Source organism: Oncorhynchus masou, chromosome 24 (assembly GCF_036934945.1).
Source record: "Oncorhynchus masou masou isolate Uvic2021 chromosome 24, UVic_Omas_1.1, whole genome shotgun sequence".
NCBI lineage: Eukaryota > Metazoa > Chordata > Actinopteri > Salmoniformes > Salmonidae > Oncorhynchus > Oncorhynchus masou.
Genome location: NC_088235.1, coordinates 29,437,411 through 29,458,995, shown reverse-complemented (window position 1 = coordinate 29,458,995; position 21,585 = coordinate 29,437,411). Strand labels below are relative to the sequence as shown.

General features: G+C 42.8%; 1 protein-coding gene and 1 pseudogene across 2 annotated transcripts in view; one reads left to right on the top strand and one right to left on the bottom strand.

The window, feature by feature from the left end:
- The first annotated feature begins 1,123 nt into the window (after positions 1 to 1,123).
- Positions 1,124 to 3,730, top strand: LOC135511366 (protein NLRC3-like; annotated as a pseudogene).
- A 3,164-nt stretch (positions 3,731 to 6,894) lies between these two features.
- LOC135512015 (DNA-directed RNA polymerase III subunit RPC5-like) overlaps positions 6,895 to 21,585 on the bottom strand; it is a 24,601-nt gene continuing 9,910 nt past the window's right edge. The window contains exons 5-20 of one of the 2 annotated variants that reach the window (XM_064933600.1): positions 21,262 to 21,388; positions 17,499 to 17,581; positions 17,205 to 17,362; positions 16,962 to 17,081; positions 16,727 to 16,812; positions 16,364 to 16,408; positions 16,181 to 16,272; positions 15,877 to 15,997; positions 15,567 to 15,648; positions 15,314 to 15,373; positions 13,753 to 13,910; positions 13,584 to 13,645; positions 13,017 to 13,498; positions 10,739 to 10,816; positions 8,398 to 8,523; positions 6,895 to 8,181 (exon numbers count right to left, since the gene is read on the bottom strand). In XM_064933600.1, coding sequence (XP_064789672.1) covers positions 8,125 to 8,181; positions 8,398 to 8,523; positions 10,739 to 10,816; positions 13,017 to 13,498; positions 13,584 to 13,645; positions 13,753 to 13,910; positions 15,314 to 15,373; positions 15,567 to 15,648; positions 15,877 to 15,997; positions 16,181 to 16,272; positions 16,364 to 16,408; positions 16,727 to 16,812; positions 16,962 to 17,081; positions 17,205 to 17,362; positions 17,499 to 17,577 — 1,806 coding nt within the window. In that variant the 5' untranslated portion in view covers positions 17,578 to 17,581; positions 21,262 to 21,388 and the 3' untranslated portion in view covers positions 6,895 to 8,124. The remainder of the gene's footprint in view (positions 8,182 to 8,397; positions 8,524 to 10,738; positions 10,817 to 13,016; positions 13,499 to 13,583; positions 13,646 to 13,752; positions 13,911 to 15,313; positions 15,374 to 15,566; positions 15,649 to 15,876; positions 15,998 to 16,180; positions 16,273 to 16,363; positions 16,409 to 16,726; positions 16,813 to 16,961; positions 17,082 to 17,204; positions 17,363 to 17,498; positions 17,582 to 21,261; positions 21,389 to 21,585) is intronic. The other variant, XM_064933599.1, reaches the window with a different exon arrangement.

Genomic DNA, 21,585 nt, shown 5'->3' with positions numbered 1-21,585 from the left:
CTACCTCCCTGACCAAGGCCCTTCTCCCCCGATTGCTCAGTTTTGCCGGGCCGCGAGGTCTAGGAAGAGTCTTGGGGGTTCTAAACTTCTTCCATTTAACAATGATGGAGGCCACTGTGTTCTTGGGGATCTTCAATGCTGCAGACATGTTTTGCTACCCTTCCCCAGATCTTTGCCTCAACACAATCCTGTCTCGGAGGTCTACGGACAATTCCTTCGACCTCATGGCATGGTTTTTGGCCTGACATGCACTGTCAACTGTGGGACCTTATATAGACAGGTGTGTGCTTTTCCAAATCATATCCAATCAATTGAATTTATCACACCAATCAAGTTGTAGAAACATCTCAAGGATGATCAACGGAAACAGGATGCACCTGAGGTCAATTTCGAGTCTAATAGCAAAGGGTCTGAGTATTTATATAATTAAAATATTAGTGTTTTTCATTTTTAATAAATGAGTAAACATTTCTTTCAAAAAAACAAACTTTTTTCGCTTTTTCATAATGGGGTAATATGTGTATTTCATCCATTTTAGAATAAGGCTGTAACATAACAAAATGTTTAAAAAGTCAAGGGGTCTGAATACATTCCAAAGCACTGTACATGCACAACATAAGCCTGGCTCATGGGATATTGATATCCACAGTACTCCATACACAACATTTTTCTTGTAATCACACAAAAGGTTATTTTGAAAAATAATTTTTTTCTGCCCCATGTCAAAATGTTTAGAATTACAAGAAATTAGGTTTAAAACTGCAAAATGTTCTCTTCCCCAAGGCAAATTCATACAATTTCAGGAAATTGGCTTTAAAACTGCAACATTTGACAAGACTTGATATGTCCGGACGTGCAACGCAGAAGTCATAGTAAAACTGCTTTTTTATCTCACGCTAAAGTAGGAGTTGTGTTCTGATATTATGAGGGTGTCCCTGATGAATTAGCTATCACAAAAGGAGTCCCTGGTGCAAACCAGTTTGGGAACACCTGACCTTGTCCATGTGGTTCCACAGATGAGAAGAGTTACTAACAGTCGCTATACATCTGTGATTGGGGCAGCCTTAACCACCATATAAAATATCTTTTGACATGAAGCCTAAATGTTTTATGACTTGTTTGGTTATTCAGATGAGCTTGCTATGGTCTGGCGAGAAACTCAAATCTACCTCGAAGAAGAAGTTTCAACATGTATTTGAGCGAATTGGGGACCAACGAAATCCAACAAGACGTCTCAGCCAGATCTACACAGACCTCTACATCACAGAGGGTGAAAGTGGAGAGGTCAACAGTGAACATGAAGTGAGACAGATCGAGACAACATCCAGCAACACAAAGAGTCACCAATCAAATACAACAACATCTTTAAATCGTTACCCGGACAAGACACACCAATCATAAGTGTGATGACCAAGGGAGTAGCTGGCATTGGAAAAACAGTCTCTGTGCAGAAGTTCATTCTGGACTGGGCTGAAGGAAAAGCAAATAAAGACATCCAGTTTGTATTCCCATTCCCTTTTCGGGAGCTGAATTTGATGAAAGGAAACAAGCACAGTTTGAATGAGCTTCTTGGTCATTTTATCATGGGGATGAAAAACGTTGATTCCTCTGACTATGACAAGTGCAACGTTTTGTTTGTCTTTGATGGTCTGAATGAGGGCAGACTTCTTCTAGACTTCCAGAACAATAAGAGCTGTTGTGACATCACAGAGTCATCAAGGGGAATCTGCTTCCTTTTGCTCTTATCTGGATAACCTCCCGACCTGTAGCAGCCAATCAGATCCATTCTCAGTATATTGACCTGCTGACAGAGGTATGAGGATTCAACAACCCTCAGAAGGAGGAGTACTTCCGGAAGAGAATCAATGATGAGAACCTGGTCAATAGAGTCATCACACACATGAAGTCATCAAGGAGCATTTTTATCATGTGCCACATACCAGTGTTATGTTGGATCTCTGCCACAGTTATAGAGAGAATTTTGGATGAAGCAGTGAGTGCCGACATCCCCAAAACTCTGACTCAAATGTGCACGCACTTCCTGATTTTTCAGACCAAACAGTGGAATCAGAAGTACGTTGGAGAGCAAAGTGGAGATACTCTGTGGACGAGGGAGAGCATCCTGTCACTGGGAAAACTGGCATTCCAGCAACTAGAGAAAGGTAATCTAATATTCTACGAGGAAGATCTAAATGAGTGTGGAATTGATATCAGAGAAGCATCAATCTATTCAGGATTGTGCACACAGATCTTCAGAGAGGAGTTTGGACTGTACCAGGGGAAGGTGTACTGCTTTCTGCATTTGAGCATCCAGGAGTTGCTTGCTGCTTTGTATGTGTTTCTCACTTTAAAGAATGGCGACAAAAGTCCACTGGTCCAACAGAGATCCTAATCCAGTAAACTCAGAACATCATCATTTGGACACAAAACTTTGACCGACTTATACCGGAGTGCAGTTGATCAGGCCTTACAGAGTGAGAATGGAGATATGGACCTATTCCTCCGCTTCCTTCTTGGCCTCTCGCTGGAGTCTAATCAGACTATCCTACACGGTCTACTGACAGAATCAGGAAGCAGCTCAACCAGCATGGAGGGAACAGTCAAGTACATCAAAGAGAAGATCAGAAAGAATCTATCTCCAGATAGATGCATCAATCTGTTCCACTGTCTAAATGAGCTGAATGACTATTCTCTAGAGGAAGAGATCCAATGCTACCTGAGATCAGGAAGTCTCTCAGAAGGCAAACTCTCACCTGCACAGTGGTCAGCTCTGTTGTTTGTGTTGCTGTCTTCAGAAGGGGATATGTTTGACCTGAGGAAATACTCCTAATCAGAGGAGGGTCTTCTAAGGCTGCTGCCAGTAGTCAAAGCATCCAGAAAAAGCTCTGTAATACCAGATCAAAATCACAGAATATGAAATGATACTTGCTCAGATTGAGTAACCCAATGTGTTTGTTGTTCAACACTATTTTGTATTTTAGGCTGAATCAGTGTAAGAGATGCTGTGAAGAGTTGACCTCAACTCAAACTCCTCACCTGAGAGAGCTGGACCTGAGTCACAATAACCTGCTGGATTCAGGAGTGAAGCTGCTTTGTGTCGGACTTGGGAATTCACACTGTAAACTACAGATACTACAGTCAATATTCATTCAGTTCTGGGATAGATCATTATTTTTACAATATCATGGTCATTTTAACAGTGAAAAACATTCCATCAACTATTTTGTATTTTAGGCTGAATCGATGCTACATCACAAAGATGCTGTGAAGCGCTGGCCTCAGCTCTCAGCTCAAACTCTTCACACCTGAGAGAGCTGGACCTGAGTCACAATGACCTGCAGGACTCAGGAGTTAAGCTGCTCTCTGCTGGACTGGAAAATCTACACTGTCAACTGAAGACTCTGAGGTCAGTACACATGGGATGTAAGATACACTCTAACTGAGGTCTTGCAACTAAGAGAGCTGGACCTGAGCTTCAATTACCCAGGAGACTCAGGAGTGAATCTGTTCTCAGCTTTACTGGATGATCCATGCTGTAAACTGGAAAAACTAAAGTAAAAATGAATGTGGTTGGGTGAATGAATTAAATTTTTGTAACATAATATATTTCCCCTACCGGTTGCATGTGCCAATAAATCCTTGTCTATTTTTCAACAGAATGGACATTGCTGAAGAGAGCAGGCTCAACTTTGATGTGGACAATATGACTGTGAAGTCAGCAAAACAATAGTACAAACTGAGAACCAATTTGGTTGAATATCAGAAAAGTAACATATTTTACAATATTTTTTTTCTCTTGTGGAAAACAATACATATTAGAGTTAACATTCAGTGCAGGGTTGAGTGGAAAAACTGATAGACGTTCTCTGAATGGTGGGTTTTTTTCTAAACCAATTTCACATTTTCAATCAGATATCTGTGAGCTCACACTGGAGCCGAACACAGCACACAAACTGCTCTTGCTGTCTGAAGGGAACAGAAAGTTGACACGGGTGAGGGAGGAGAAGCCATATCCTAACCATCCTGAAAGATTTGACCACTCAAAACAAGTGCTGTGTAGAGAGGGTTTGTTTGGGAGATGCTACTGGGAGGCAGACTGGAGTGGGGAATGGGTCAGTATAGGAGTGGCATACAAAGGAATCAATAGAAAAGACAAGTTTGATGACAACTGGCATGGATGCAATGCCAAGTCCTGGAGACTGAACTGCTCTCATTACAACTACATTGACTGCCATGGCGATGAGAGCACTGGCATACATGTCCCCTCCTCTCTCTCTAAAAGAGTAGGGGTGTATCTTGACTGGCTGGCTGGCACTCTGTCCTTCTACAGAGTTGTCTCTGCTGGATTGACCCACCTGTACACCTTCCGTACCACATTCGCTGAGCCTCTCTACCCAGTATTTACTCTTTGGGATGGCTCCTCTGTGTCCCTGTGCTCCAGGCGAAACAACCTTTCGTGTCTTGGAACACCCTTAAGTCTTCACAGGTTTCACATGCTTTACTGTTGTTAATACGTCCTTGTGTGGAACATGGCTTCTCACATAGCTAGACACTTTTGTGTATATAAAGTGGTATTGAAGCAGTTATTATTCCCTGTGACTTAAATCTAAATAATGTGCAATGTTTATGATTAATGCTATTCTGTAGATGATTAACTTCTGTTTTATATTGCCTTTGCTGTAGTTTTCCATATCTTGAATTAATATTAAAACTGGGTTTGTCAAAACAACAACCATCATTGAGTTGGAGTCTCAATCCTTATGGTGTAAAACTCCATCACACATTTGATCTTTGAGTGAAGATTAGAAACTGTTAGCTGTTGTATTTAAAAATACTTTGGCTGGCACAGGTTGTTGATAAGGCTTGTACACGTTGGTTTACATTACATAATGCTTTTTATCCATCAGAGTATAAACTGGGGGCTGCCACAGCACCTCTCCTGTCCCGCTGACTCACCTCTGAACCCCCAAAAAACTGACCTTAGACCAGTGTCAACTTGATTCAGGTCAAAGGTCTTTAATCGTGTAGGTCTAAAAATTAAACTGACCACAGAAAGACAGAATGGTAGATGAGAGGTGCTGTGGTCTCTCCATTTGTAACACGGGTGGTTCAGTGAATAATTGATCACCTGTGTAAGATCCTGTTTGTCTATGCCGTTTCTCATTAAAACACGTGTCTCAGGTCACATCAATATCTGTACATCAACGGCCATGTAATCCTGACATAAGTTCACCCACCTGCGTGTTTGTGACAAATCAGCCAGAACAGGTTTTCCATTATTGCAATCTTCATTGAGCAATACAACATAACCACAAACAATAACTGATGTCCCAAATAAAGTCCTCTTGAGATCATTGATCAAATATATTCACCTGAAAATCCTGGACATTGTATGGCCAGAAAGTTGTGGAATGCTTCAGAGATGGTTGCACTGATTGTCTTCATGAAATACCAAATGGCTCTTTTCAACAAAAGCATCTGTCAGAAAAAGGTTTTTGGGTCTAATTCGGCCTCTGTTATACTACACAGTTATAAGCTATAAAAACAGAGTAGCACACTCCATATATATAACCTCAACAGTAATTTATTGGGTAAAAAAAAACCACCAACGCCACTGACGTTTCGGTGAACCTGAAGGCACAGTGATGCCGAAACATTGTTTTTATTTTACCCAATAAATTACTGGGAGGTTATATATGGAGTGTGCAACTTTTTGTAGCTTAGTTAATTCACAGTTAAGAGAAAATTATTTTGTGTAGAGGTGCTGACTATGTATGCGCCAGTTCATACTTTTTATTATACTACACTGAACAAAAATATAAATGGAACATGTAAATTGTTGGTCCCATGATTCATGAGCTGAAATAAAAGATTCCATAAGCACAAAAAGTTTCTCTCATTCTGTGAACACATTTGTATACATTCCTGTTAGTGAGCATTTCTCCTTTGCCAAGATAATCTATTCCCCTGACAGGTGTGTGATGTCAAGAAGCGGATTAAACAGCATGATCATTACACAGGTGCACCTTGCGCTGGGGACAATGAAAGGGCACACTAAAATGTGCAGTTGTCACAACACCACAGGTGTAAAGTGTGTAATTGGCACGCTGACTGTAGGAATGTCTGCTAGAGCTGTTGCCATAGAATGTAATGTTAATTTTGCACCATAAACCGCTTCCAATTTCGTTGTAGAGAATTTGGCAGTATGTACAACTGGCCTCACAACAGCACACTACGTGTAACCACGCCAGCCCAGGACCTCCACACCCGGATTCTTCACCTGCGAGATCGTCTGAGACCAGCCACCTGGACAAATGATGTAACTGTGGGTTTGCACAACCAAAACATTTCTGCAGAAACTGTCAAAAAACATCAGGGAAGCTCATCTGCGTGCTTGTCATCCTCACCAGGGGCGTGACCTGACTGCAGTTCATCGTCGTAACCTACTTCAGTGGGCATATACTCACCTTCGATGGCACGCTGGAGAAGTGTGCTCTTCACGGATGAATCCCGGTTTTAACTGTACTGGGCAGATGGCTTCACGTGGGCGAACAGTTTGCTGATGTCAACATTGTGAACAGAGTGCCCCATAGTGGCGGTGGGGTTATGGTATGGGCAGGCATTAGCTACGAACAATGAACACAATTTTAATTCAGAGATACCGTCACGAGATCCCGAGGACCATTATCGTGCCATTCATCCGCCACCATCACCTCATGTTTCAGGATGATAATGCATGTTGAAACAGGCCCCATGTCGCAAGGATCTGTTCACAATTCCTGGAATATCCAGCAACTTCACTCCATTGAAGAAGAGTGGGACAACATTCCACAGCCTGAAACTATGTCCAACAAAATTAATTCATCTCCCAGACATTCAATAACCACAAACCAATCATTCAATAGTTTTTATTCACATTTTCCATGAGGTTCCACTTCCAAGTGCTTCTCTGCAACTCGAAACAGGCCTTACCTGCGCTGACTGTCTAGTTTAACTGTATCAAATATAAAATGAACATGTGAAAGTAAAATTCACCTCCACCTTGTGGTAAAACTTTGGGTTAACAGTTAAGGATTTGCAAAAAAAAACCTCAGGTCAAAACAGTTTTGTTTTAAATGATTGTGATCACTTCAACATCAATTCACTCCTGTATTGTGATTCACCTCAGCAAACCCCTGCTTTTAGTTCACTCACAACAGTAGTTTAAAGTGCCTGTAGCTATATAGGTTGATCCAGCTATTGATTGATAGCTGTGTAACACAAGCTGTTAACCTTCAACACGATGCGTCCTGCTCTGTATGGCCTTTATCAGTGACAGAGGGTGGAGTGAATATCAAACCAGTTATCATTCCTCCCTTCAAGAAAAGAGGAACAAAAGTAGAAAAAACTCAACTCAAACTAGCAATGTGCCACCCTAGTTAAGGCCTTAAACTGAATGGTAAAAGGACTCAATTGTGTTTCTCCCTCCCCCCACCCCCCAAAGGCCACCGTCAGGATAAAACTACAGGACTAAACTGAACTCCTTAGACGAACACCAACCTCAGTCTGGTAAAATAAATTTAATTCAAAAACAAAATAAAGCTTCACTTTATGAATTCAAAATATAGTCTAGTTCTCAATGGCATAGTACAGTGTTCCCTAATCAATTCTTCGAGTACCTCCAGGACTGCACATTTGTGCTCAGCCCTTAACCAGCCCACCCACATTAGTTGAATCAAGTTTACCTGTTCTGGACTAGAGCACAATGAGCTGTTCTTAGGGTACTAAAGTACAGATTGGGAAATAATAGCATAGTAAATCTAGTTTTTCCTCGAATACACACATCTGTGCTTCTGCTCCAGCCCTTGTGAATATGGAAGGTCTTCTGTCCACCAGGCCGCCTCCATTTGGACCATGCTCAAGTGACTTATTCAGCTGCAATAACAACAAGCATTATGTTCTGACAGGAGCAGATGATGGACGTCTCAGTCCTCCAATCCAGGTCCTGAGAGCTGGGGGCAGGAGGGCTGCGATTGGTTCGTGTGTCTGCCTGCCCTGCCTCCCCGTACAGAGCCCTCCCACTAGGCTCTGGGGGAGTGGGTTTGGTTGGTTGATGGTGGCCACAGGGGCGTGTCCTCAATGTTGTCAGGACTGTAGGGTACCCTTGAGGTACCACATCCCTCCTAAGCTCACACAGCACTCCTAACAAGCCAGGACCAAACAGACAGGTTAACATTACCACATCTGATTCTTCAAACAGTTTTAAATGGTGTTCCTACAGCCCACTCAGCTACTCAATGCCAGCTCTAGAGCAGATTCCACAACCCGTTCTGAAGATGGTTCCAGAACCTATTCTAAAGCCAGTTCTAGATACTGTTCAGCAGTCTGTTCTACACTTTGTTCTGAGGCCAGTCGTACCTTGAGCAGGCGGTCCATGTCGGCCTTGGTAGTCTGGTCTCCCAGCTCCTGCGTCAGCCTGGTCTGGATCACGTTCCTCCTTACCCGGTAGTTTTTCATGAAGATCTCATACAGGACCTGACGGTGCTGGGGGGGGGGGAATGACAACAATATGAAGATCTTCTAAAATGTAGAGGCAGAAAAATGAAAAGGGAGCTCTAACACATCCACATTTCTGAAACTAAGTAAGGGAGGGCACACAGTGCCTTGCAAAAGTATTCATCCCCTTGGCGTTTTTCCTATTTAGTATTATATTTTTTTTAAGTAAAAAAAAATAAAAAAATAAATATGAACCTTTAACTAGGCAAGTCAGTTAAGAACAAATTCTTATTTACAATGACCGTGTACCGGCCAAACCCTAACCCGGACGATGCTGGGCCAATTGTGCCTCTTGCACTGGGATGCAGTGTCTTAGACCACTGCGCCATGCGGGAGCCCATTCTGTTGCATTACAACCTGTAATTTAAATTGATTTTTTATTTGGATTTCATGTAATGGACATACACAAAATAGTCCCAATTGGTGAAGTGAAAAGGGTTATTTGTTAAAAAAAAAATAATGTAATAATTAAAAACAAAAGTGGTGTGTGCACATGTATTCACCCCCTTTGCTATGAAGCCCATAATAAGATCTGGTGCAAACAATTACCTTCAGAAGTCACATTATTAGTTAAATAAAGTCCACCTGTGTGCAATCTAAGTGTCACATGATCTCTAAATATACACACCTGTTCTGACAGGGCCCCAGAGTGGACACCATGAAGACCAAGGAGCTCTCCAAACAGGTCAGGGACAAAGTTTTAGAGAGTACAGATCAGGGTTGGGTTATAAAAAAATATCAGAAACTTTTAAACATCCCACGGAGCACCATTAAATCCATTATTAAAACATGGAAAGAATATGGCACCACAACAAACCTGCCAAGAGAGGGCCGCCCACCAAAACTCAGACACCAAAGAGACCAAAGATATGATGCAATGTCTCATTATTTGTTTAATTTAAAAAAATATGACTTATTGTTTTTTGTATATATAATTTAAAAAAATACAAATATTATGCTCATCTGTTACTGTCACTATCTTTTCATTTTTGTTTTGAATGTTCTTAATTGGAAAATGCAAAATAAAATAAAAAGAGACCAAAGACAATCCTGAAGGAGCTGCAAAGCTCCAAAGCGGAGATTGGAGTATCTGTCCATAGAACCACTAAGCCGTACACTCCACAGAGCTGGGCTTTATGGAAGAGAGAGTGGCCAGAAAAAAGCCATTGCTAAAGAAAGAAATAGGCAAACACGTATGGTGTTCACCAAAAGGCATGTGGGAGACTCCCCAAACATATGGAAGAAGGTACTCTAGTCAGATGAGACTACAATTGAGCTTTTTGGACATCAAGGAAAATGCTGTCTGTCGCAAACCCAACACCTCTCGTCACCCAGAGAACACCATCCCCACAATGAAGCATGGTGGTGGCAGCATCATGCTGTGGGGCTGTTTTTCCATCGGCAAGGACTGGGAAACTGGTCAGAATTGAAGGAATGATGGATGGTGCTAAATACAGGGACATTCTTGAGGGAAACCTGTTTCAGTCTTCCAGAGATTTGAGACTAGGACGGAGGTTCACCTTCCAGCAGGACAATGACCCTAAGCTTACTGCTAAAGCAACACTCGAGTGGTTTAAGGGGAAATATTTGAATGTCTTGGAATGGCCTAGACAAAGCCCATACCTCAATCCAGTTGAGAATCTGTGGTATGATTTAAAGATGGATGGATTCCGCTGGTATACAGCAAACTTGAAGGAGTTGGAGCAGTTTTGCCTTGAAGAAGGGGCAAAAATCCCAGTGGCTAGATGTGCCAAGCTTAGAGACATACCCCAAGAGACTTACAGCTGTAACTGCTGCAAAAGGTGGCTCTACTGATTTTTTTGGGGGGGGGGGTAAATAGTTATGCGAAAAAGTTCAGTTGGTCTTATTTCTTGTTTGTTTCACAACAAAAAATATTTTCCATCTTCAAGTGGTAGGCATGTTGTGTAAATCAAAATGATACAAACACCCCAAAAATACATTTTAATTCCAGGTTGTAGGGCAACAAAATAGGAAAAATGCCAACTGGTTGAATACCTTCACAAGTCACTTTAAAAGTCAGACTTGTGATCAGAGTATTTCTGCATGATTTCAAAACACAGGTTACATACACACTCTAAGTGATCCAGTGGGTGCAGTGGGCATGTGGAATGATGAGTGAAAAGGAAAACAAAATTATTACACACTTGACTATAAGAAGAACCCTGACCCAAGGTGTTGTTACCTTGTCGAAGGTCTCTCCTGTCTCCCACAAAACAAACACCTTCTGTTCATCCGCAGCTGCCGTGCTCTGGGCTGGAAACTACAGGGAAAAAGAGAGACCAAACCGATGAAAATACATGAAGAGAAAGACAACTGATGAAACTGCAGGAGAGGGGACAGGAGTGAAATCCCTGCAGTGACCCCGAGTCTTATAGCACTGGGCTCTACAGACACGGGATACCTTATATTACAAGAAGCTACACTTTGGATTAAGTTATTCCCAATCTCAACAAAACAAAACAGGCGTGCTGTGTTGCCAACCTGATGGCGTGCTGTGTTGCCAACCTAAGTTACTCTTGATAAGAGCATCTGCTAAATGACCAACATGTAAATGTAACGGGATCTCTAATCCCAAAACCATTAAGCAAATCCCTGATTCAACCCTCTCCACTCCCAGAAAGCATTAACCTCTGCTGGGATAGGATAAAGTTGCCCCTCGAAGCTGATCCAAAGTCAGTTTTGCATTCATCTGACTGACTATTGTTTAGTCCATATTTGGGAAGTGGGATCTGATCCTAGATGTGTGTGTACAGGGAAATTCTACACAGGGCTTAATGGTTAACTCCTCCTGGAATGGTAATAGGCTTTGTGCTCTCAGCCAATAATAGAAGCTATTTAACAGTGGACAGTTTCCTCCGTCCAACCCCTCCCCATACCTCCCAACCTCATTTGTCCTTCCAGGATCTAAATCCTACAACATCCCGAGGAGCGCAAGGGGGATAAGAACCTAAGCCAGGTTGAAAAGGGGGATTTGATACTCAGAGGGAGACTTGCTCCTTATCCACACAATAGGTAGCAGTATCAGACCTGTATACACTAGGTAGCAGTGTCTCAGACCTGAATACACTAGGTAGCAGTGTCTCAGACCTGAATACAATAGGTAGCAGTGTCTCAGACCTGAATACAATAGGTAGCAGTGTCTCAGACCTGAATACACTAGGTAGCAGTGTCTCAGACCTGAATACACTAGGTAGCAGTGTCTCAGACCTGAATACAATAGGTAGCAGTGTCTCAGACCTGAATACACTAGGTAGCAGTGTCTCAGACCTGAATACAATAGGTAGCAGTGTCTCAGACCTGAATACAATAGGTAGCAGTGTCTCAGACCTGAATACACTAGGTAGCAGTGTCTCAGACCTGAATACAATAGGTAGCAGTGTCTCAGACCTGTATACACTAGGTAGCAGTGTCTCAGACCTGAATACACTAGGTAGCAGTGTCTCAGACCTGAATACAATAGGTAGCAGTGTCTCAGACCTGAATACACTAGGTAGCAGTGTCTCAGACCTGAATACACTAGGTAGCAGTGTCTCAGACCTGAATACAATAGGTAGCAGTGTCTCAGACCTGAATACAATAGGTAGCAGTGTCTCAGACCTGAATACAATAGGTAGCAGTGTCTCAGACCTGAATACAATAGGTAGCAGTGTCTCAGACCTGAATACAATAGGTAGCAGTGTCTCAGACCTGAATACAATAGGTAGCAGTGTCTCAGACCTGTATACAATAGGTAGCAGTGTCTCAGACCTGTATACAATAGGTAGCAGTGTCTCAGACCTGTATACAATAGGTAGCAGTGTCATGGTATTAATGCTAACAATGTTCATTCAACTACTTCTCTGATGAGTACTATGGCATTAAGGCAACCATGAGAGCAAAGTTTAAAGAACCACACCTCATTAGGAAAATGTAGGCTTCACCTAAGGTACAGTGCAGTCTGGTGGGGTGTAATATAATTGAACAGTTAGATTCTACAATCACACAGCCATCAGGCTCTAATCAGAGAGCTGAACCTGATTAGGCCAACCCTCCATTGCCTCACTGCTCTCTCTCTACTTCCTACCTGCTACCCTCAGGAGTAAAGCCGGTGTGCTTCTACAGGGATAGATCACACACCAAAACCACAGTTTGTTGTTCTGTTTAGGAAAGTTGATGGCTGTACTCCTGAGGCAAGCAAGAGACCATCATTGCATCAGAGAAGAGAACCCGGGCAGGCTGAGTTTAATCTGGCCGGGAGCCAAAAGCTGATCTCTTTAGTCCAAGGAGAGGCTCTTTATCTGTGGATATCTAGTGGATGAATGGGCCGATCTTTAACTGAAATTCTCCAGTACCACAGGAGGTTGTCTGTTTTCCAGAGGAACTGACCCCAAACCCCCTATCATGCCAGTTTCAAAACCCAAAACCCAAGGGAGCCCCGGTGGGATGGTAGTCATGCAGCAGGGACAGGGTCTAATACTCACAGGCACCAGTATCTGTTTGCATTGGCTCATTAGTATAGTATCCTGTAGCAGGCGGTCTGAGATGGAGTGGAACAGGCTGTGTCCGGGAGGCAGGGAGGCCAAGTGGAGGTTGAACAGCCTCTTGACTTCGCTCAGCGTCAGCACATGCTGCTTCCTGAACGTGTTCCACACAAAGTCCCTCAGCTCAGGGGACGGTGATGGAGTGGGGGTCCCGCCGTGCCCGTTATGAGGGTTCAAGGTGGGGCAGGTAGCAGAGGATGAGGGGTAACCGTTAACCAAACCATTAGGGTGCACGGATGAGCACGAGTCCATGGGTTCGTCTTCACTGACAGGTTCTTCTTTGACCCGAACCCCAGTTCCGCCACTCGCCCCGGCTCCACCCTGTCGACGGGCACTCAGGTCCTTCTCTAGAGAGGGCTGGTTATGCCTTGCACGTTCATGGGCAGCCTTCAGCCGCTGCTCGCCACTCACGTGCACAGTTTCTGTTAAGGACAGAGAAACAGTTTTTAGCTAGAGACAATTATAAAACACATTATCCCAGAAAGACGCTGCTATAAGCACACACACCTGTTTCTAGGTCCTTTTTGGATACCAGGTCCTCCTTAGAGAAGGTGAAGACCTTCTCCAATCTGCAAACAAAACATGAAACATAAAATCAACCGTCTCTGTCCATGTTACCTTACCAAGGCAAACAGTGAGTGATAATGTGTGTGTGTTTGTGTATGTCATGTCTTACTTGCTCTGTATCCCCATCCACAGCATGTGCTGCCGCTGGGCCACGTCAGGGTGCTTCTTGATGAAGGAACAGTCGCTTGGCAACAGGAACTCCCAGCCACGGTTGATACGAGGCACCGCCATATGTTCCAGGAAGTCCTTCACATCCTCCGGGGGGAGCTGGAAATAACAGGGAGGACAAAAAGCTAGCAACAACCTTTGGAGCAGAGGAGGCTGGTGGGAGGAGCTATAGGAGGACAGTCTCATTGTAATGGTGGAGTGGAATAAATTGAACAAAGTCAAACATGTGGTTTCCATTTGTTTGATACCGTTCCATATTTCCATTCCAGCCATTACAATGAGCCCATCCCCCTATAGCTCCTCCCACCAGCTTCAACTGCTCTGTAGGTAACTTATTGGGGGGGGGCAGACATTTAGTAACACCCTCTGGGGGTAACTGTTAGTGAGGGGAGGAACAAATTTAAACTTGAGTGGGTTGAGTCACTGACGGGATCTTCCTGTCTGGGTTGGCGCCCCCCCTTGGGTTGTGCCGTGGCGGAGATCTTTGTGGGCTATACTCGGCCTTGTCTCAGTTGGTGGTTGAAAATACCTCTCTAGTGGTGTGGGGTCTGTACTTTGGCAAAGCGGGTGGAGTTATATCCTGCCTGTTTGGCCCTGTCCGGGGGTTTCATCGGAAGGGACCACAGTGTCTCCCGACCCCTCCTGTCTCAGCCTCCAGTATTTATGCTGCAGTAGTTTATGTCTTGGGGGGCTAGGGTCAGTCTGTTATATCTGGAGTATTTCTCCTGTCTTATCCGGTGTCCTGTGTGAATTTAAGTATGCTCTCCAATTCGTTCTCTCTCTCTCTCTCTCTCTGAGGACCTGAGCCCTAGGACAATGCCTCAGGACTACCTAGCATGAGGACTCCTTGCTGTCCCCAGTCCACCTGGCCGTGCTGCTGCTTCAGTTTCAACAGTTCTGCCTGCGTCTATGGAACTCTGACCTGTTCACCGGACGTGCTACCTGTCCCAGACCTGCTGTTTTCAACTCTCTAGAGACAGCAGGAGCGGTAGAGATACTCTCAATGATCGGCTATGAAAAGCCAACTGACAATTACTCCTGAGGTGCTGACCTGTTGCACCCTCGACAACCACTGTGATTATTATTATCTGACCCTGCTGGTCATTTATGAACATTTGAACATCTTGGCCATGTTCTGTTATAATCTCCACCCAGCACAGCCAGAAGAGGACTGGCCACCCCTCATAGCCTGGTTCTTCCTAGGTTCTGGCCTTTCTAGGGAGTTATTCCTAGCCACTGTGCTTCTACACATGCATTGCTTGCTGTTTGGGATTTTAGGCTGGGTTTCTGTACAGCACTTTGAGATATCAGCTGATATACGAAGGGCTTTATAAATACATTTGATTGATTGACTTATAGGAACACTTGTGAAGTGTGTTACACCATATACTTTAAATATAGCGGTATTTGAATTGGGTATCTTTGGCCAGGTGTGAGACACGGCAGGTGGCTTTAGTAGCACCCCCTGGTGCAGTGAACTGTTTAAAACAGTTGATGATTACCTTGATGATGGCTGCAATCTCCTTCCTCATCACCGAGCGATCCTGAGTGAATCTCCACATCTAAGAGAAACAAGAACATAAAACACACACACAGACATATATATATGCGTGTATATGTGTATATATATATATAATTTCACCATGAAGTCTTGAAATTTGAACCTCTTGTCAATGAACATGCACAATTGTACTGTGGACCTGTGCAGGAAGATCTGCTCGGAGATATGGTAAGGGAATAAACAGTGTGACTCACCACAAAGTCTCTTCCTCGACACAGCACCTCAGCAGGCACACCACTGTGGGGACTACAGCTGTTCTTAGGATACAGCACGTCACTGAAGGAACAAAAGAGTGTTCAACTGCTGTCAGGGACATGACCTGAAATATTTCTGGGACAATAGTTAATCTTTTTCTTTCTTTTTTTTAAGTATCCAAGCATAATCTTTGTTCATGAAATCACACATTTAGATCTTGAATAATTAATCCAGAAGGAAACTTTTTTGGATCTATTTAATCTGGATCTGTGAACCTGGTCCGCCACAATCCTGCTCTGCTCGTCTCACCTTTTGACCACCCAGTTTCCCTGCACCAGTAGCGCCACCTGCTGGATGCAGCGCAGCACTGCAGTGGAGTCTGTCCCAGGGGTCAGCAAACCCATCAGGTTGGCAAACGGCATCACCTTAACTAGAGGGGAAGAGAGAAATTATGGAAAGAATAAGATGGAGGACATGGGCTCGTAAGCAACAAATTCACAGTTAAGTCTACACCGGTTGCATTTGGCACATGTGACAAATACATTTGATTTGAAAACATTTCCCTTGGGGAAAATGAAGATTTATTGGAGCAAAAGTAACAAGGTTAGTGTACCGTTCTTCATCAGGGTCTTGATCTGGTCACCGAGCGGCAGCGTCCGGAGCTGGGCCATGGACAGCATGTTACTGGGACCTACGGGCCTCACACTGACACACACACACCAAGGACTCATCAGTTTCATACCTGAAATTTTACAACATGGCTTAATACATTACACACCATGCAAGTCTGACTTACATCTTCTCCTCTGCGACAGGAGGCATGAGCATTGCCAGGTACTCCCTGAGGGAGAAAAGAGAGAAAGGGACGAATAAAGGGATCAGGAGAAAAGAGAGAGGGACGAATGAAGGGATCAGGAGAAAAGAGAGAGGGACGAATGAAGGGATCAGGAGAAAAGAGAGAGGGATCAGGAGAAAAGAGAGAGGGACGAATGAAGGGATCAGGAGAAAAGAGAGAGGGATCAGGAGAAAAGAGAGAGGGATGAATAAAGGGAGCGGGAGGGAAGAGAAAGAAGGAATGACACACAAAAGCAACTTTCAAATAGGGACACTACGTGTTAGTACTCACTTTCAAATAGGGACACTACGTGTTAGTACTCACTTTGGAGTTTTCACCAGTTCTGTGTTTTCGGAACCTCCCATAGCCTGGCAGTACAGGTATAGCCTCTCGTGGTCCGAACGCCCGTCCTAAACACACACACACACACACACACACACACACACACACACACACACACACACACACACACACACACAAAGTAGGTGTTAAGTTGAGATTGGCTGTGACTTAGATGAACAGAGGTCACATAAAACAGTGTGTGAGAGCGCCCCCTTACATTGAGGCCGTGGTAGTGCAGGTGGACCCAGGATTCCTCTGCCTGTTTTTTCTGAAGGAAGTCATATGACTGGATACGCCTCTGACGAGCCTGCTCCGACTCAGGACGGGAAAACCTCACCTAGAGGAAAGATACAGGTTTAATTTGACCTTCCCAATACTGACAAAGAAAACAGAGCCCAACAATTGATTTAAGAGGGCCATTTTGTGTGAATTGTGATTGTTATTGTGCGTGTTTCCTTACAGTGACAGCCTTGACATCTTCATCTGCCTCATCCTGAGAGGAGTCTCCCCCCTCGTTAGCGGCCTCCCGCTCTCTGTGTTTGCAGTCAGCCTTGTCCAGATAGGAGAAGCTGGGTCGCATCTGGAGGATGCCCTGCAGCGGCGTGATGTGGAGCTCACCTGATGACATCATCAACACCCATCAGTGACATCACACCGAGTCAGAGACAAACATTTAGATATCAAGACTAACATGAACACACGCAGGAGAGCAATGTCAGTGCTTATGGATATGAATGTACAGAAACACAGCTACCTTTCCTGAAGATGGCAGCAGCGTATCTGGAGGTGTTGGTCGTGGACTGGATGGATGTGAACGTCTGCTTGTCCATCATCTTCCTGCAAGGAGATTGATGAATGACCAGCATGTCACAGACACAGCATATGACAGATGACATACACAAATGAAACTAACACAGAGTACTAAGAAATGAACCAACACAAAGTGTACAAAGTCATGGGTGGGCAGCATATGAGCCAATTCAATCTGGCCTGCGGGAGATTTACATTTATATACAAAGTATATGGGATTGATTTTAAGAAATTTTGCTTAATTCATTTGATTAATATTATGGTGTTTTTACTCCAAGAAAAATGAAAAACCCTCTGGGTTTCTGTTATTATGGGAACGTAAAATATGGTGATGTACATCGTGATGGTCGGGAGTAGGCTACAGTGCTGGGCTATTGAGCTAAATGATCCCCGTGTCATGTGGGCATGCGGGAGATCGTGGTTCAATTCCCTGACGTTGAGGAGGGAGTAGGCTGTCCTTGTAAATAATAATTTGTTCTTAACCGACTTGCCTAGTTAAATAAAGGTTACACTAACATTTATACACCATCATTTTAGTCTAACCAACACCCAAACGGAGATTCAGTCAAAATAAAAAATCTCATTGATTTATCAAGACCCGTCCCCATGCTTGTCTCAGAGCAGCGCGAAACTGTGATAAAATAGTTGTAGGCTTTTGCTTCTAACTTCAACGCGACTCTACACCAATAATTACATATAGAGGATTGGAGGATTCTAAATTAAAACCAAAAGCTGCCTCATGGGTCTGCCGGTGGCTGTCGGCACGGGTATCTGTAGCAGGAGAGGCCCCATCCACAAAGCATCAAAATACAGAGATGTGTTGGTAAAGGTATATTGTCCAGCTAATAGCCCATAACGGGCTATTATAATACTGTACATGGTGTCCAGGTCAGGATAACCAGAACATGCATTTATTAAAGACTATCCGTAGGAATGTTGGGACTTGCTTATTTTGATCCAAATATTTTGGAGGTTGCTTTGTTAAAAAAAACAAACAAGTGAGCGATAGTAATCTGAATAAAGGACAAACCTATGGGACTCCCAATCTTCTTCTTCTTCTACTACTACTACTACTACTACTACTACTACTACTACTACTACTACTACTACTACTACTACTACTACTACTACTACTACTACTACTACTACTACTACTACTACTACTACTACTACTACTACTACTACTACTACTACTACTACTACTACTACTACTACTACTACACTACTACCACTCTACTAATATACTACTGCTACTACTACTACACTACTACTACTTCTACTACTACTACTATACTACTCCGCTACTACATTACAACTACTACTACTACTACTACTATACTGCTACTACTGCTACTACTACTACTACTACTACTACTACTACTACTACACCACTACTACTACTACTACTACTACTACTACTACTACTACTACTACTACTACTACTGGTACTACTATTACTAATACTATTATACTACTGCTACTACTATACTATACTACTACTACTACTACCACTACTACTACTACCACTACTACTACTACTACTACTACTACTACCACTACTACTACTACTACTACTACTACTACTACTACTACTACTACTACTACTACTACTACTACTACTACTACTACTACTACTACTACTACTACTACTACTACTACCTACTACTACTACTACTACTACTACTACTACTACTACTACTACTACTACTACTACTACTACTACTTACTACTACTACCACCACCACCATTACCACTACTACCACCACCACTACTACCACTACCATTATTACTACCACTACTACCACTACTACTTACCATTACTACTATTATTACCTGCTACTATTACCATTATTATTATTACCACCACCACTACTATTACCACCATTATTATTACCACCATTATTACCATTATTACGCTACACCACCGGCTACACTACATTACTACTATTATTATACTACTATTACTACTGCACTGCATACTACTACTACTACTATTATTATTACTACTACTACTACTACTACTACTACTACTATTACTACTACTACTACTACTACTACTACTACTACTACTTATTATTATTACTACTACTTATTATTACTACTACTACTACTACTACTACTACTACTACTACTACTACTACTACTACTACTACTACTACTACTACTGCTGCTACTACTACTACTACTACTACTACTTATTACTACTACTACTACTACTACTTACTACTACTACTACTATTATTACTACTACTACTACTACTACTACTACTATTACTACTACTACTACTACTACTACTACTACTATTACTACTACTATTACTACTACTACTACTACTATTACTACTACTACTACTACTACTACTACTACTACTACTACTACTACTACTACTACTACTACTACTACTACTACTACTACTACTACTACTACTGCTACTACTACTACTACTACTACTGCTACTACTACTACTACTACTACTACTGCTACTACTACTACTACTACTACTACTACTACTGCTACTACTACTACTACTACTACTGCTACTACTACTACTACTACTACTACTACTACTACTGCTACTACTACTACTACTACTACTACTACTACTACTACTACTACTACTACTACTACTACTACTACTACTACTACTACTACTACTACATAAAACCTAACTTAGAAAAACAACCAGGGCAGTCTATTGTCCAGCTACCTGCTAGAACAGCAGGAACGTTTCTTTAGTCAGCACCATTATTAGTGCAACGCCCCTTATAGTGTTGCTCTGTGCTACCCAGTGTGGCGGGGTGGGGGTCCAGCTCTCCTCCTCCATTCCCCATGGGCTAAGTCTGTCTTCTGTGCCCGGCTCTGCGGCTCATCCTGTGCCCCCTGCCCTCATCCCTTGAACCTCGCGCACTTTCCATAAATACAGCTGGAGAACTGCAAGGCAATCCCATTGTGCGCCACTCAGGAGCCATGACCAATATATATTGTCCTGCTAATAACAGGGTCACTAATATATCTGTGAGAATATCCAAGGGGCTTTTATATAATTAGAAATTAATAATAATGAATCGCTTTGTTTAAAAAACAACAACACATTTTGGAGATGATTTTTTCTCCAAATAATGTAAAATGAGGGAGAAAAAGGCCAATCTTGAACATGGGGTGAGACATTGTTACTAATTTGTAAATAAAGCCAGTTTGTTATTTAGAATGATTAATTTATGTTTTTAAAGGGAGAGAAACCAAAAACCTACAGTCATCTCATGGGTCTCCCAGTCGAGGCCGGAACGGGTATTTAACCAGTATCTGTAGCAACACAGCTTGCACTGTTATGCAGTGTCTTAGACCGTTGCACCACTCAGGTGCTGTATAACGTGACCGGTCGGGAGTGGTCTACAGTACCACAGTAAGAGCAAAATAATCCTAACAAAATAAAATAAAAACCTTAGTGTAACAACAGTTTTAGTAAGTAATACTGAAGTTGTGCACAATTATCAGTTACTATTTAGGTTTATGTCGCCCATTCATTGTCAGTTAGAGACACAGTAGGACCCAAAAGCATAATACAGTGCTCTAACTCCCCCTTGTGCTGGTCTGGAGCAATGAAGTGGTGACGCAGGGTACCGTACTAAACCAAAAATTACCCTTAAGTACCACAGCATAATCGCAAAACTTTCAGTGGAGCAACCACTGTATGTAGTGCACTCACACAGAGTAGGTGTTGGAGTCCTCTGAGGTGGTTCCATCCACATTGAGGGCGATCTGCTCGCCTTTACTTCGACAGTAGTTAGGACTCAGAGTGTTGATGGCTATCTCCAACTCCACCTACACAAAGACTCAAATGATAAACTGAGGATATTGTTTAATAATAGGACAGGCTAGGGAATATGGATAATATGGTTTGTCCTTCATACAGTACCAGTCAAAAGTTTGGACACACCTACTAATTCAAGGTTGTTTTTTTGTTTTTTTTAAACTATTTTCTACATTGTACAATAATAGTGAAGACATCAAAAACTATGAAACAACACAT